The sequence below is a fragment of the Drosophila ficusphila genome, unplaced genomic scaffold (genome assembly GCF_018152265.1).
Source record: "Drosophila ficusphila isolate 14025-0441.05 unplaced genomic scaffold, ASM1815226v1 contig_198, whole genome shotgun sequence".
NCBI lineage: Eukaryota > Metazoa > Arthropoda > Insecta > Diptera > Drosophilidae > Drosophila > Drosophila ficusphila.
In genome coordinates, this window is record NW_025064092.1 from 14935403 (window position 1) to 14950344 (window position 14942).

General features: G+C 46.0%; 1 protein-coding gene and 1 long non-coding RNA gene across 2 annotated transcripts; both read left to right on the forward strand.

Moving 5' to 3' along the window:
• The first annotated feature begins 823 nt into the window (after nt 1-823).
• Nucleotides 824-1829, forward strand: LOC108094562. Its single transcript, XM_017195175.1, has 6 exons — nt 824-907; nt 964-1049; nt 1108-1123; nt 1177-1249; nt 1362-1618; nt 1684-1829. The coding sequence occupies exons 1-5, from the start codon at nt 862-864 to the stop codon at nt 1579-1581; spliced, it is 441 nt and encodes a 146-aa protein (XP_017050664.1). The 5' UTR covers nt 824-861; the 3' UTR covers nt 1582-1618; nt 1684-1829.
• Nucleotides 1830-1923: 94 nt separating this feature from the next.
• On the forward strand, nt 1924-6120 carry LOC108094563. Its single transcript, XR_001771561.2, has 7 exons — nt 1924-2451; nt 2514-2748; nt 2809-4022; nt 4085-4715; nt 4784-5018; nt 5080-5124; nt 5229-6120. It is a non-coding gene; the product is annotated as an uncharacterized LOC108094563 (long non-coding RNA).
• Nucleotides 6121-14942: the final 8822 nt, after the last annotated feature.

The window sequence follows — 14942 nt, forward strand, 5'->3', positions numbered from 1 at the left end:
CACACTAGAAAGCGCCACCGTCGCGCGCGGTAGTACCAATTTGACACACTAGGTGGCGCCACTGTTTGGCATTTTAGTACCAGTTTTGACCAATAGGTGGCGCCACTGTCGGGCATTTTAGTACCACTTTTGGCCACTAGGTGGCGCCACTGTGGGCATTTTAGTACCAATTTTGGCCACTAGGTGGCGCCACTGTGGGCATTTTAGTACCAATTTTGGCCAATAGGTGGCGCCACTGTTGGGCATTTTAGTACCACTTCCGGACACTAGGTGGCGCCACCTTCGGTTTGAAGTAGTGCCACTTTCGCCCACTAGGAAGCGCCACCGTCCCGCGATTTTTACTATTGCATACTTTTAGGCCCCCCGTTTAGTGTGACCGTATCCTGGGTTGCCACCCTTAGTGTGACCGTACTTTTAGGGTTGCCACCTGTTCGTAGGGTTGCCATTTTTTTAAAGTAAACTGGCACAAACTTGGGAGGAGACTGGTTGTCCCTTCCTAAGTTGTGGGGTTTTTATTGCCCTTTTATTACAGAGGTGTAACATATAGGTACAAGTAGTTTACATGTTAGCTTAACATAGATTTAACATTGCAGTTTACAGAGAAACATAGAAAAATGTAGCTTAACAGAAACGTAACAATAAAAAAAGAATACTAAAAATACTACTTAATTTAACAGGTGGTTGTTCTAATTTTTCGGGTGGTTTGGAAATTGGGTGATCTTTAGACCGTGGCTGCTGGATTCTCGACTGTTTGTCGATTTGGTCACACTGTTGGATTTCTATTGTTTACATTTGGCTTTTTTGATTTAAATTGCAGAAAATGAGAAACAATGGAAGGAATGGACTCTAAAAATTTACTAAATGGACGGAATGGACTCTCGGAATGAAGGCGGTGGCTGCAGCATTGGTGAGTAGGGCTTGTTTTGCACATGTTTTAAATATTGCATCTGCAGTTTTTCAAAGAGACGCTTTCTTGGTATTGGTGTGTTTTGTTTATGTTTACGTTGGAAGAGCTGCAACCCAAAGCGCAGATAAATTTGTCAGAAAAGGTTGGTAAAGTAATTTCCTACTTTTTGAATATATTAATAATTATTATTTATCTTATAGCTGTGTCAGTATGCAGGTAAGTGTGGTTATTTAATTTCAATTTCAGGTACCAATGATAATTATTTCTAGCTTTTAGGAGATGCATCCGTCGTCAGCCGTCTCTTTGGAAGTGTTTGCAGGATCTAGTCGGTCTTATTAGTAGGTAAGTGCAAAATAAGGTACATGGAGTAGTGGAATAGTCGGACAGTCGGGTAAGTATTAATATATTATTGTTTTGATGTTGACTAATTTGTTTTGAATTTGTTTCTTTGCAGGTTTTTGGAGGTTGTTGTAACTTGCCACCGCGAGCAACGGGTGGCTCATAGAGGCCAGCCATTGGAAAAATTTGGACTAAGCAGTCTCTGGCTTGGTTACCACGCCGCAGTCTGGATCCCACGCCGCAGAAGGAGTCCCACGCCGCAGTCGGAGTCCCACGCCGCGGTCCGGAGTCCCCCGCCGCCGTCGGAGTCAAACGCTGCAGTCATGAGCCACTAGCAGCGATCAAAACGACCAGGAGATGTTCATTTTGAAGGTCAGGAATTTTTTAAGTTGCTTCCTTGTTTTGTTTGTGTCGTTTGATTTTATTTTTCTTTGCAGGAGCTGGTCGTCTAGCAGGATAAATCTTTTGGGATGTATGCTGATCTATTTACTTTTGGCTTCAGGATCAACTGAGTGATGGCTTTTTGGACATCGGCACTGCAGTCAGCGTCTCGCGCCGGAGTCTGTAGTATCTCGCAACAGTCGATACGGCAAGGAAATGCATATTCTTTAAATTATGCGTTAAGCTAGTAAACATTTTCCTTGATGTAATATATTTTATTATTCCAGAATCCAGTGAGATGAGGGCCGTTGAATCCAGCGCCGCAATCGGAGGAGAAGACAAGACCGGCCATCAGATGCCTTTTTTTTTTTGGGCGACGCCGCCAATGTGCAGTACCAGCGGAGTCAAGTTAGAGTCCACTCGCCAGCCAAAAGCGAATCGCATAGCAGATTTTCTGCCAGCTGTCCCTCGCTGCTGCCAACGGAGAGCCCAGGAAGGGCCACCTTTAGCAGGGCACCACTAGAACAGAGGCAGGTGAGTCTGAATTTGTGGAATTTTAATTTATGCGGCTGTTGTGCGGTCGGCGACGAGGAGAGCCTAGCAATGCAGTCAGGACCCCAATTTTTTGGGAGAGCTGTCTAGGTAAGGACCCTCGTTTGCCTGGCATGCGAATAGCAGGGCATTTTGGTCTCCATAATGGGGAATGCTGAGTCGGCGCCGTAAGGACCCCAGGCTTGGGAGAGCTGCGTCTGACAAGGACCCTCTTTATGTGAGAAAATATTTATAATTAATTTAAGCAACGGCCTGCTTGGGAGGTTCGTCTGGTGAGTATTTTAAATAGTTTACAAAAAGTGTACGCTATTCAACATATTTCTTGTATTTCCAGGATTCGTTGGAGGATGATGCAAACAGAGCAGCGCAGTCGGAGGACCAGCAGCAAGCAGAGGTCAGAGATCTCTCCTGCAGCCAACGGACCACAAGTGGGAAATTAGCTGTCAGCCAAAAAGCTTGCCGTGGCCAGCATCAGCCCTTGGTCCCCATCGTGGCATTGGCAATGGCTTTCCAGTCAGCAGCCGCTGCTCTTGTAGTTCTGGCAGGATCCGGTCGGAAGCAGCGAACAGGTGAGTTTGATTATGGTTTGTTTTGATTTCCCTAATTTATTTTTGATTTATTTTTTTCAGGTAAAAGATGATTTAGAAGGTCCAACGCCGCAGTCCCCTTCCCACGCTGCCGTCGCTATGACAAGAAGATGTGGCTTTTCCTTTGCAGGAACCGGTGACGCGGAATATTTTCCCTATTTGAGGGATCAGCTTGAGGAGGATGAGGGAGTCCCGTGCAGCAGTCGATGTCGAGAGAGTCCGGCGTTGGGTGGCCGCATGTAGAGCAGTGCAGCCAAAGTGCCGGGTCAAGCGGGCGTCAAGCTGAAGTCCTTTCTCCAGATCGGAAGCCAGAAGTGGCAGTTCCAAAATCAGCCAAAAACCTAACTGCAGTCAACGGTTGCCCGCGGAGAGCCACGTTCAAGAGAAATCCAATAGGATAGAGCCAGGTGAGTCCGAATTCCCTCGCCCTTACAAGCGGCTGTTTAGCGGCCGACGATGAGGAGAGCCTAGCAATGCAGTCAGGACCCCAATTTTTGGGAGAGCTGTCTAGGTAAGGACCCTCGTTTGCCTGGCATGCAAATAGCAAGGCATTATGGTCTCCGAATTGGGGAGAGCTGAGTCGGCGCCGTAAGGACCCCAGGCTTGGGAGAGCTGCGTCTGACGAGGATCCTCTTTACGTGAAAAATTATTTGTATTTAATTTAATTTTCCTTCAGCAAATTTGAGATCCCTTCGTATCCGCATTCAGGTTGGTATTTTCGTTTATCGCGTTCATGTATTAATATGTTTTCTATTTTCAGATTTCGCCGCAGTGAGGATTTAGGGCTGGCGAGCAGCAGTCAGCAGCTAGAGAGAGTCTGGCGTTGGAAGGGCGTTTTGGAAAAATGATGCCAGAGTGCTGACTCCAAGAGGGAGCTCGGCCTAGATCCTCTCGCCAGGAAGAGGCTGCATGTGGCAGGTTTTCTGTGGAATGTCCCTCGCTGCAGTCAACGGGCGCCAGGAAGATCAATTTTTGGAAAGTTTAAGCAATGCAGCTATTGTTTACCAAAAATGCAAGCCATTCAATAAAAATTTTTTGTAATTTCAGGATTTGTTGGCTGATGATGCATGCGGAGCAGCGCAGTCAGTTGACCAGTACCAAGCAGGGGTCGGAGGTCTTTCTTGCAGCCAGCAGACCACATGTGGCAAATTTGTTTATGGCCAATCGCTTGCCGCGGTCAGTGCTGGCGATGCCTTTCCAGTTTGCAGCCGCTGCTCTGGTAGTTCTTGCGGGATCCGGTCAAAAACAGCGAATAGGTGAGTTGATTGTGTTTTGATTTCCCTAATTATTTTTTGATTAATTTTTATTTATTTTTCAGGTAAAGTTGATTTTAAAGGATCAACGCCGCAGTCACCTTCCCACGCTGCCGTCGCTACGATATGGAGATGTGGCTTTACCTTTGCAGGAGCTGATGGATCGGAATATTGGTGACCGCTTGCAGAGCAATGCAGCCGAAATTTCGGAGTGAGTGGGAATCAGACAGGAGTCCTCCCTCCATTAAGGAACCGGGCATGGCTGATCAAAAGCCGGTCAATCCCTCGCTGCAATTTACAGCTGCCAACAGGGAGCAACATTCGGGAGATCTTCAGCAAGACAGAGGCAGGTGAGTCCAAATTTCCTTGCCATTTAAGAGGCCGTTGTGCAGCCGGCGATGAGGAGAGCCTAGCAATGCAGTCAGGACCCCAATTTTTGGGAGAGCTGTCTAGGTAAGGACCCTCATTCGCCAGGCATGCATAGCAGAAATTATTTTTGTACTCCACAATAGAGGAGAGCTGAGTTGGCACAGTAAGGACCCCAGGCTTGGGAGAGCTGTGTCTGACAAGGCCTCTTTTTGCGTAGGGAGTAATTTTCCAGCAGTTCCTTGAGCCACCACTGGCTAGTGTGCATCGATCCGGATGTACAAGGGAGACAGGAAGTACAAGCAACAGCCGGCGTGAGGGATTCATCAGGTGGGTAATTTCAAGTGTTTGCAAAAAAAAAATGCACGCTACTCAATACGCTTTTTTTGTAATTTCAGGATTCGTTGGATGATGATGCAAGTGGAGCAGCACGGTCGGTAAACCAGCATCAAGCAGAGGTCGGAGATCTTTCCTGCAACCGACAGAGCGCAAGTGGCAAATTTGTTGTCGGCCAGACGCTTGCCGTGGTCAGCATCAGCCCTTGTGGACTTCGTCGTGGTGTTGGCAATGTTTTTTCAGTCAGCAGCCACTATTCTGGCTGTGCTTGCAGGATTCGCCCGAGCCAGCGAACAGGTGAGTTTGATTGTGGTTTGTTTTGATTTCCCTAATTTATTTATTTGATTTATTTTTTCAGGAACAGTGGCAAAGTAAGGCAGCCACCATGCTGATAGGTACCAAGGTGAGTATTTCCGGACGGCAGTCTTCATGCAGCAGATTAGTATGGGAAAAGCTTCAGACTAATAAAAGAAAATATACACTGGATAATTTATTTTCTTCTTTTAGGATAAACCGCTTGAAGGCCAAGGACTCCCACGCTGCAGTCGACGGTGTTGGCGAACCAGGATTAAGTGCCCACAAAAAGGAACATTTTTAACGCAGCAGACGGGGTGGGTAGAGGAGGCCCGTACCCTGCGCAATTTAATCCATCCAGTGCGAGTTGAGCGCCAGGAGCCAGGGAAGGCATGAGGACGCCGGACGATGTATCTGGGCGAGCTTCTAAGGACTTCGTAATATATGCAGGTGAGTTAGTATTTGTAATAGATAAACAATTTCTGTGTTCGGCAGTGTGGAGAGCCTAGAAATGCAGTCAGGACCCCAAGTTTTTGGGAGAGCTGTCTAGGAAGGGACCCTCATTCAGCCGGCGTGTCTATAGCAAGGATTTTGGACTCCGTATTGGGGAGAGCTGAGTTGGCACAGTAAGGACCCCAGGCTTGGGAGAGCTGCGTCTGACGAGGACTCTTCTTACGTGAGAGGTAAATGTTTTTAAGTTTAGTTTTTCAGCAATTTGAGAACAGTTTCTATGTTAGCATCAGGTTGGTATTTCATTTATTATTATTTGCCAGATTTTTGTTTCCTAATCACCCCTTTTTCCTATTATTTAGGTGTTATTTTATAACCTCACACCATTAAGGAGCCCCCGCACAGACTATTTCAAAGTTATCAAGACAGAGAAGACCGCAAACCCTTCAACCTATCTCGCAATCACAGGAAGCAATCAGTTTATGTCATTTTCGGGCCAAGATGCTTCAGCCAGCGGGTTCAGGAAAGGATGTGATTTCTGTCGTCTTGCTCAGTTCATTCCTGTCAGCTCACATAAGAGACAGAAAAAATGGAAGTCAGGGGCACTGAGTGGGTTTTACCTACGTTTGAGGATCGCTCTGTAGGTTGAGTATGGTCTGTTGATACCGTTCTTTTTCCTTGAACAGTTTTATTTATTATTTGTTGTCCACAGGAAAGAAGAAAAGGACAGACCATCAGCAGGGCAGCAGGACATACGGAAGATACGATTGTTGGCAGCGGAGCGGCATAATTATATGTGTAGAGTATTTCATTGGTAGGCAAGTTAGATGTAAGTTAGTTGAGCAAATAGTCTTATGGAGGGTGGGGCCTAAGGTTGGCCCAATCATTAGAATAATACAACTTTTGGTTAGGTAGGTGTATCAGGTAGTCAGGGATGATAATGCGAATTATTCCCAGTGGCTGTCCCTCCATTTTGTCTAGTAGGTCAACTTTGGAGATTCTATTCTGTTTATATAATTTGTTGTATCCGTTAATGGCACCCTCCCCCCACCTGTCAGGGGGTTCCTCCTTAAGGCTAGGAGTCTTTCGTATGACGCCTTATTAGCAGCATGAATTTCCTCCGCTTCTTCCTTCTCGTCCTTGCGTCGGAGAAGAGTAGGAAGGCTGTTTCTTCGTTCATTTCGTAGTTCCTTGTTTATGGTCCTAATCTCAGTCGTAGTGAGCGAGAATTTCGAGGTTTTTCGAACTGTAGGTGCAGGAGTATTTGGCCGTTTAGGCAGAAGATATTTGTGGTATTGCTCCAAATATTTCTTCCTTTTTGCTACCAGTCTCTCCGGAACATAAGGGTTGAGGAGGAGGTCCTTAATTAGGGGGTTCGGGTGGGAGGCAATGGAGTCTGCAAGACGTTTGCTAGCCTGGTCAAAGATTTCTGGGAGGGACTTGATGTTATACCTTTGTCTGATGTCCGATTGTTTAGTGTATCTGGGGGCTTTGATGGATTTCCTGATGAGTCTGTTTTCCAATCCTTGGATCTTTTTGGCGCTGGTTTGCGACGCGAGTGAGCCCCATACTGCAATGCAGTAGTGCCAAATAGGGGAGATAATTTGTTTAAATAGAAGCAGCTTGGTGTTTTTATTTAGTTTGCTTCTGGGGCCCAGAATCCATTCCATTTTTTTGTAGGCCGACAGTATTTTGGCCTTTAGTAGGGCAACATGGGGTCTAAATGAAAGCCTTTTATCTAGAATGACGCCCAAGTATTTTTGTTTGTTGCCTGTTGCTGCTTTTTGGCCGTCCACCAACAGAGGGGTATGTCTATTTGCTAGTCCCCCTTTGAGGGTGAATAGAATATGGCTGGTTTTAGCCCCGTTGATTTTTATATTCCATTGTTTGGCCCATTCGCAGAATTCATTTACTAACCTTTGGCTGAGGGAGGTTGCTTCTCTAGCCGTGCTGGCTCGAGTGCAGATTACGGTGTCGTCTGCATACGTGGCCAGCATTAACTCCTTGGGAAAGAAATTAGGGAAGTAGAGGGAAGGGAATTTCGGGGGTATGAAAGGGATCGGCATGTCAGAGGTGAAAACAGAGTATAGAATGGGGCCAAGGTTGCTTCCCTGCGGAACTCCAGCTGCAATTTTGCCCAGTCTAGAAGTAGTTTCACTGTTAATTCTGACAGTGAAGGTTCTGTTCCTCAGGTAGCTTTCCATAATATAATAAAGGTTGCTTGGCAGTAGCTTACCCAGTTTTGCCAGTAGACCCTCATGCCAAACCCTATCAAATGCCTCCGTGACGTCTATAAATGTAGCGGAACAAACCTCTTTGTCTTCCTGCGCCTTAAGGACAAAACGTGTGACTCTTGTGAGCTGGTGCTCAGCTCCGTGTTCCCTCCTGAAACCAAATTGATGGTTGGGGATGGCTTTCGAGAAGGCATCATTTTCAAAAAGTCTTGTCAATAATATCCGTTCAAAAATCTTAGATAGCCCGGAGAGTAAACTAATAGGCCTGTAGGATTTTGTGTCGGATGGTGATTTGCCTGGCTTAAGGACCATGGTAATTACCGCGTGCTTCCATTGTGAGGGGAAGTGTTCTGTTCGAAGGATGTTGTTGTAAATCAGCAAAAGGTAGAGTCTGGCTTTCATGGGAAGTATTTTTATGAGCTTGTTGTCGATATTGTCATATCCTGGTGCTTTGAGTGGCTCTAGAACGTCAATTAGCTGATTTAGTTCGGACAGGGTGACAGGTCTGAGGGCTTTTTTATTTTTAATTGAGGACCTAAAAGTTTGATATTTGTTTATTTGGTCGAGTATCAAATTTCTGTCATTAGTATTGTTCCTCTCATTTGGAATAAACCGTGACTCGAGGTGTGTAGCGAATGTTTGGGCCTTCTCTTCCAAAGTCCTTGTCCAGGACCTCTCAGTGTCAGTTGTAGTTGCGTCAATCTTTAGTGAATGAGGTGTGTGTCGTACGGAAGCGAGCACTAATAAGACTGACAAGACTTTTGAGGTGTGTGTCGTACGGAAGCGAGCACTAATAAGACTGACAAGACGGCCAGCTATTCTTTATTCCTTTACTTCTAGTATACATGTAGATGTTTATGAAATATGTCTAAGAGCTTTTGCGGGAACCTTACTTAACGGCTTATTTGCACATAGAGATTGGAGTTTAGTTGCCGATGATTATGACTGGCTAAGATGTTTACATTTGCTCATAAAGTTTGAATAAGACAAATTATACAAAATAAAGAATATAGATTATCAAAGTAATTGTGTAGTACGTTTTGTGTTCTGTTAGTTATGAATTGTTGGGATTTTTCTGTAACTATATAGTCTACGTTTTAGCATCAATTGAATTAGATTAATTTAGATTAATTTAGGTAGTGTAATTTAAGTAGTCTATGTCTTTAGCATTAGTTAAATTTACATAATTTCTTATTAGTAATAGGTTAACATATTCAGGGTTATTTGTTACGTTTAGAAGTGTGTTTTAATTTACAGGATAAGTTAATTATTTAATTTAAGTGTTAACTTCGTAAACCCGTTTACATTGTGTAGCGTTTTAATACGTGATCAAAAATAAAAGTTTATTTAGACATACTTTAAATTGTTTTTATCCAGATATGGTCCGGGTCATTGGTAGGTAATTTTGTAGGATCGGTGGCAGGGGGCTAGTCTGGATCGGAGGTCCCGGGGTGGGGGCGCCCAGAATCCAGAACGTCGGTGCAGGCATTCAGGAGTCCTATGAATGGCGGCCCTATGGCACAAGTCTACAAGTGTGCAGACGTTTATGCAGTATTGGCTCCCTGTTCAGCTGGTGGCAGCGATCCAGGGCAGCGGCATTTAATGCAGCCACGCAATGGCCTGCGGAAGCAGGTGCTGCCGGTAGGGCAGACAGCAGCCAATTTTGGTGGGCAGCAGCTAGGTCCCGCTCCATTGGAGCCTCCAGATGCGCCGACCAACGTGGCCAGTCTGATGGGCAGAGACAGTAGTATGGGTAGGTTATAATTGCAGATCCTGGTGTGTATCAGTGGGCAGCCGGTGTGGACAGATCAGTGATGCCGTAAGTTTTGGAGCGGGAGCCTAGGGTGGCCTCCACTCGCCGATGCAGTAGTAGGAGTCTCAGGTCCGCTGCAGTGAGCAGCAAGCCAGAGCGGCAGTGGATCCAGTCGCACATCAGCCAACACCAACAGTCGCAGCCAGTAGGGCAGTCGGTGTCCAGTGTGGTAGGCAGCAGCAAATCCTTGCTGTAGCTGAGTTATCCCGATGAGTTAGCCAGTGTGTTCATTCCAGAGGGCCAGGAAAATACGCCAAGGTTCCATCCAATCGACCGCCACTGGCAGGTGCAGCAGCGGGCAGTCGGTGTGGACAGATTGGTGAAAAACTGTGAGTAGTAGGAGCAGCAGCTTGGGGTGGTCTCCGCTCGTCAATGCAGTAGTAGATGTCTCAGGCCTGCTGCAGTGGGCAGCAAGTCAGAGCAGCTGTGGATCCAATCGCACATCGGCCGACACCAAAAGTCGCGGCCAGTAGGGCAGTCGGTGGCCAGGGTGGTAGGCAGCAGCCAGTCCTTGCTGTAGCTGGGTTATCCCGGTGCGTTGGCCAGTGTGGTCATCCCATAGGGCCAGGAAAATACGTCAAGGTTCCATCCAATCGACCGCCACTGGCAGGTACAGCAGTGGGTGTTCGGTGTGGACAGATTTGTGACACTGTGGGTATTAGGAGCAGCAGCTTGGGATGGTCTTCCTCGCCAATGCAGTAGTGAAAAATCTCAGGCCCGCTGCAGTGGGCAGCAAGCCAGGCAGCAGTGGATCCAGTCGCACATCAGCCGACACCAACAGTCGCGGCCAGTAGGGCAGTCGTGGCCAGTGTGGTAGGTAGCAGCCAGTCCCTGCTGTAGCTGGGTCATCCAGAAATGCGTCAGGTATCGCCCAATCAACTGCCACTGGCGAGGAGCACCTTTGTATGGTAGTACGGCAGGTGGCAGCCATTTACGTAGTGGTTGAAGTTATAGCAGGCTGCAAGGGCTACGATCCAGAGCAGTAGCTCTGGATGTAGACCAGTTGGTGGGCAGCAGCAAATCAACGTGGCCAGTCTGATGGGCAGAGACAGTAGTATGGGTAGGTTATAATTGCAGATCCTGGTGTGTATCAGTGGGCAGCCGGTGTGGACAGATCAGTGATGCCGTAAGTTTTGGAGCGGGAGCCTAGGGTGGCCTCCACTCGCCGATGCAGTAGTAGGAGTCTCAGGTCCGCTGCAGTGAGCAGCAGGCCAGAGTGGCAGTGAATCAAGTCGCACATCAGCCAACACCAACAGTCGCAGCCAGTAGGGCAGTCGGTGTCCAGTGTGGTAGGCAGCAGCAAATCCTTGCTGTAGCTGGGTTATCCCGATGAGTTGGTCAGTGTGTTTATCCCAGAGGGCCAGGAAAATACGCCAAGGTTCCATCCAATCGACCGCCACTGGCAGGTGCAGCAGCGGGCAGTCGGTGTGGACAGATTGGTGAAAAACTGTGAGTAGTAGGAGCAGCAGCTTGGGGTGGTCTCCGCTCGTCAATGCAGTAGTAGTTGTCTCAGGCCTGCTGCAGTGGGCAGCAAGTCAGAGCAGCTGTGGATCCAATCGCACATCGGCCGACACCAAAAGTCGCGGCCAGTAGGGCAGTCGGTGGCCAGTGTGGTAGGCAGCAGCCAGTCCTTGCTGTAGCTGGGTTATCCCGGTGCGTTGGCCAGTGTGGTCATCCCATAGGGCCAGGAAAATACGTCAAGGTTCCATCCAATCGACCGCCACTGGCAGGTACAGCAGTGGGTGTTCGGTGTGGACAGATTTGTGACACTGTGGGTAGTAGGAGCAGCAGCTTGGGGTGGTCTTCCCTCGCCAATGCAGTAGTAAAAAAAAATCTCAGGCCCGCTGCAGTGGGCAGCAAGTCAGAGCAGCAGTGGATCCAGTCGCACATCAGCCGACACCAACAGTCGCGGCCAGTAGGGCAGTCGGTGGCCAGTGTGGTAGGTAGCAGCCAGTCCCTGCTGTAGCTGGGTCATCCAGAAATGCGTCAGGTATCACCCAATCAACTGCCACTGGCAGAGGAGCACCTTTGTTTGGTAGTACGGCAGGTGGCAGCCATTTACGTAGTGGTTGAAAGTTATGGCAGGCTGCAAAGGGCTACGATCCAGAGCAGTAGCTCTGGATGTAACCGTGCAACAGCCAGGAAATACCGCCACAGCCCATGAGGCAGTCAGCAGCCAATTTGGCAGACAATAGGCAGTTTTGTATTAGCTGGATTTTTACACAAAAGTTGGAGATCCTCCGCTAGCGACAGATCAGAGCAGTAGCTCGGGGTGAAGTCACGCAGCGGCCAGCCCGGGCAGATGGAGCCAGTGGGGTAGCCGGCAGCCAGAGTGGCAGGCAGCGGTCAGTTTTTGTAGTCGGTGAGCATGAAATCTGTGAAAATAAGAGGAGATGAGCATTGGAGAAGCCATAGTTTTTCTGGCTTATCCAGGCAAATTCTATGCCATGTGCGGATCGTTAACCATTTATTTTGTTATTAGCAATGCTCCTATTAGGAGGAGGCATGTTCACATTTTTTAGGAATAGATGTCCAATTTAGTAGTTTAATCATGAGAACCATTAGATTAATGTGTGTTTTAGGGTTTTGTCCTGTGAGTTAGCCTTGGGTAGTGATAGTGAGGGTTGATAAATGTTGGGGGTTATCCGTGGTCAAATCTTTGAAAGTTCCGAGTTAGCTTACTTAGTTAGTTTATTCTTTTTATTATTGTTTTAATTAAGCATTAGTTATAGGAGTTTATTATTATTATTGTTTTTATTAGGCATTAGTTATAGGAGTTATTTTGATTTTGTGATTTGAAATAAGTAGGTGTAGTAAGTCCACTATCAGGTTTATTTTCCTGTCTATCTCACTTACGATTTCCGTATTCTGTTGCACTCTAATCGTCAAGTCTTCCGAGGAGAGACAGTGTTCATGAGTGGGCTTACCATCCTGTAGTAATTTTGAGGATTTTTCCAGGCTCTTGTCCTGCTGTGGTATCTCTCTAGAAAGAGTCTGTATTTGTTGGTTGCTTTTATTTATGAGAATAGGATTAGGATTAGAATTAGTAAAGATTTGTCTTGGCTGAATAGTGTTAGATTTCTGATCAACACGTAGATTCCAAAGGGATTTGTCAGGGTGAGTAGTCGCTGGTTTTATAACAGACGAATTTGGTATGGCAGGTGGTAGCTTTTTAGTTGACGTTGGAGGAGGCTGAATATTTTTCTGATTAGATTGCTTTCCGGCTCTCTTTTTCGTGGCCATATGTGTTCTATATGACAAAAGATGCGCTTCAGCTTTTTTATATTCTATACAACCTTTATAGCTGGCTATGTGACCAAGACCACAGTTTGCACATTTTGGGTTTGGAATTTTTGTTTGCGAGCAGTTTGTAGTCGCATGGTTTCCTGCGCATTTTAGGCAGGCAAACTCTCGTCGGCAATGATTTTTGGTATGCCCATATTTTTGGCATCGGTGGCACATCGCAGGTTCAATACGCCTAAGTTGTCTCTCAATTTTAACTGTTTGATTTAGCAAGGAATTAATTTTCAGGATTCTATCATTTTGGTGATCAAGAGAGGGGGCCAGTTCACCCTCAAACATGTCTAGTGGTTTCCCACTGCGTCTGTGTTTAATATTGCTCAAATATCGGATAGAAAACCCTAAATAATTTAGTTGATCCCGGATTTTCTCACAGGGTGTGGAATGATGTAGCTGTCGAATAACAAATCTGTAGCCTCGTTCAGATCGTTTCTGAAAGGTGTGGCTTTGCCACTTATCTGTCTGTAGTACAGAGAGTATCTGTTTGTGGGAGGAGTAGTCCTTACATAGGATTTTAATTCGGTTTCCGCTAAGGCAGGAAATTGAGTATTTTTGGTTAAGACCCTCAATGATATTTAAGGAGTCAATTATTGGTTGTAGGTTGGTGATATCATTCAGAAAGATAGCAGGGATTTTATTACTCACTTTAGGGATTAGCTGGGGTTTACTTGCTTGTGAAGGAACAATTAGGTTTGAAACATTAGAGGTTTGTGCATCAGTGCACGGTTGTTTGGGTGTTTCTGGAATCACTTCTTCATCACTTTCATAGCATGTTTGTATATCATCGTCTTCAATCAAGGTGGTAATTTCAGAGTTGTCTTCCTCACAGTTCAGGTTGGTGTTTTCACTTTCCTGAGCAGTGGTGTTCATCCTAAAGCGTTTTCTCTTGTTGCGAGTTATCGGCAGAATTTTTCTTTTCCTACTAGAAAGTAGTCCCGGTTTAGCTTTGGAAATAACTAGTTTGACAGTAGCTTTTTTCTTAGGGGCAGGTGGGGGTTTATTAGGGGGTTCATGTGGTTCGCAATCAGTAGTATCAAGTTCCATTTTATCATCCATTTTATTTTTGTTTTTACAGCCGGTATTCACTTTTTCGTCTAAGTATTTTTCTATGTTTTCACAACGTGGTAAATGTACGTCCGCTGTTATTGTAATCTTTTCCTTGCCGGCTCCGGTCAGAGTTGGACTCAAGGAAGAGTGGCGTTGTCCACAAACAGTATCAGCTTCTGTATTCATCTTAATAAGGATTTTGCACTTTAGGAGTTTGGTTATGTCGTAACGTTGTATAACTTGGGTATAGGTTTCGTAGAATGAGCTGGTGTGAGAATTTTATGCCAATTCTTGTGGAAAAAGCTCTCACATTAAGACTGGGAACAGTTCGTCTTGTTCATGTGAGTGTGAGTCAATAAACATGAAGATTCCAATTGGCACCAGAAATTCTTGTATGCGTGGGTTGTATAGGAGTAATTTTCTAGCAATGATGCCTGTGTCAGTGTAGACAATCACATATACACGGGACAGGAAACACTTGCACTAATACGTGCGCGTCACTGTTACATAAAACATTTTTTAAAAACATTTAAAAATTGGATAGTAATGTGCGTGCCCGTAATACATTCACGCAGCCAGCAGCAAACAGTACAGCCTCTAGGGCGTGGTAACAGGTGTGGCAGGCGGCAAATTGTTTATACAATATATTGGACTCACTGGTCTTATGGTAGCAGCAATCCAGGGCGGTGGCACAGGTTGAAGTCTTTCAAATGCTGGCACAGGGAAATGCAGCCAGCGGGCAGCAGGGAGCAGCCAGCTAGTTTTGGCTGGGCTATCCAAGTGCATGCGCTAGTGCAGTAATCCAGGCAGATCAGGAGAAACGCTTCAAGTTCTCGTCTGTCAGCTTGTTGTTAACTTCTATGGCCAGAAATAGTAGTAGTTGGACTGAATGCTATAATTTGGAAAATACGAAAACAATGTAGTAGAAATTTTATTTGTGGTGCGGTGTTAGCAGATTAATCCAAGTTATTTGTATTAGGTCTCCATAGGATAATAGGAATAAGGTGTAATTTTTATATTTTATGATTTATCTGTTGTATGCAGCCTTTGCAAAATTTGCTTGCTTCTGTTTTAGGTTAAGTT

Excerpts from the sequence above, each read along its gene's own strand:
- LOC108094562 (XM_017195175.1), top strand. The coding sequence starts at position 862 with ATGGACGGAATGGACTCTCGGAATGAAGGCGGTGGCTGCAGCATTG. Across the intron at positions 908-963 it reads AGGCGGTGGCTGCAGCATTG|AGACGCTTTCTTGGTATTGG; the intron begins GTGAGTAGGGCT and ends AGTTTTTCAAAG. Across the intron at positions 1,250-1,361 it reads CTAGTCGGTCTTATTAGTAG|GTTTTTGGAGGTTGTTGTAA; the intron begins GTAAGTGCAAAA and ends GTTTCTTTGCAG.